Source organism: Cynara cardunculus (genome assembly GCF_001531365.2).
Source record: "Cynara cardunculus var. scolymus isolate 2C chromosome LG 2, CcrdV1, whole genome shotgun sequence".
Lineage (NCBI taxonomy): Eukaryota > Viridiplantae > Streptophyta > Magnoliopsida > Asterales > Asteraceae > Cynara > Cynara cardunculus.
The window spans coordinates 47,816,536-47,817,999 of record NC_037529.1 but is presented as its reverse complement, the minus strand read 5'-3'; the positions used below and the strand labels follow the sequence as shown (position 1 = coordinate 47,817,999).

The 1,464-nt window shown below is 40.6% G+C and overlaps 1 protein-coding gene across 1 annotated transcript; it reads left to right on the top strand.

The window, feature by feature from the left end:
• The first annotated feature begins 609 nt into the window (after positions 1-609).
• LOC112506130 (calsequestrin-1-like) lies at positions 610-942 on the top strand. Its single transcript, XM_025110160.1, has one exon. It carries the CDS (start codon positions 610-612, stop codon positions 940-942), a length of 333 nt encoding a protein of 110 aa, XP_024965928.1.
• Positions 943-1,464: the final 522 nt, after the last annotated feature.

Genomic DNA, 1,464 nt, shown 5'->3' with positions numbered 1-1,464 from the left:
AGCTGGATTTCAAGTTTATCTTAATATTATAGCTTATCAATAGTTTGAATAAACATTATCTGTTAATAGAAGATTAGCTAAATAGTCTCACTAGATAGTTATCTTCTAATTAGCTTACTAGTATAAATAGGTGATTAAGCCTATTGTATTAAATGTCGCTTTTACGTTTTTCTTATTAATAAAGTGAAACCTTTGACACTCAAGATTGTTCTTTGATGTTCATAATTTATTCTTGAGTGTTCATCATTTTGTTCATTAAAACACTATAATTTGGTTATTCTTAACTCAATTATTAGTGTTATTGAGAGATCTGGGATCAACAATCTCTTGCCAGCAAGGCCGATGAAGTACAATCTCGGCTCACTAAGCATGGTGTGCTGCTTCAGCAAATATTTGAGCTCTTGCTGCAACTAGCCCCGGTCCCTAAAGTCACGTCACTGAAGCTGATCGTCAACAACTGGACCGGGTGGCTGACTTCAACCTCATGCAAACTGAGGCTCTCTCCAACCTTAAGCAACAAGTCAAAGACATCTCCTTGTGTCCTGATGATCTCACCTCCTATCTTGATAATGACAAAGAGGGGAGAATGACAAAAGTGAAAAAATTTCAATGGAGAACGCCAGTGATGTTGTTGCTGATGAAGTTGTTGTTGTCTTCCCTCATGCAGATGTTATCCCTACTGCTGAGGATGCCATCACAATCTATGAAGCTAAAGTTGATGCTGAAGCTGAGGATGATGATGATGTCGTGATAGCTTCGACTACTCAAGAAGACCTTCCCCTTACCTCTGCATTGAATGTTGGTGATGATGATGATGATGATAATGAGGATGAACTTCTTCTACCTGATGCTGGACAAGATCTTGGACACCATGATGATGATGAAGACGACGAAGATGACGACTTCACCATCCAAGACCGGTTTAGAAGGGTGTCTCCTTAAGGGAACTAGCTTCCCGGGGGGAGAGAACCTCAAGGAACCAGCACTCCTCTACAAAAAATAAAAGAGTGTCAAAAAAAGGAAAACTTGATTTTCTCTTCAAGGCAATAGACCCTATCAAGGTATCCCAGTGCTTAAGGTTCATCCCCTTCTCTACAGAATCTGAACGTTCTTCTCTTCTAGTCACTGCACCAACAATCCCTTATGGTCCTCTAAATGAAAGGATAGCTAATATTCCAACATCTGGAGCTACTAACGACCAAAGGATGACTCAGCTAAAGAGTCGGCTTGACCAAACCAGGGTAAAAATCCCTTTTCGTACCTCTGGTTGTGGTGAGTTCGACTTCCTCACTGACGTTAAATGTGAGGAAGATTTGAAAGCTGAAGAAGAGTTGCGCATTCAATGGCAACAGATGAAGGATAGTCTAAAGTTGGCCAAGTCTCTAGATGTCCAAGCTCTAGCCAAAGAGGAGTTGAAGAGAATGGATCCAGTCAAAGCTCACGCCTAATTGTTGTCACAAGCTA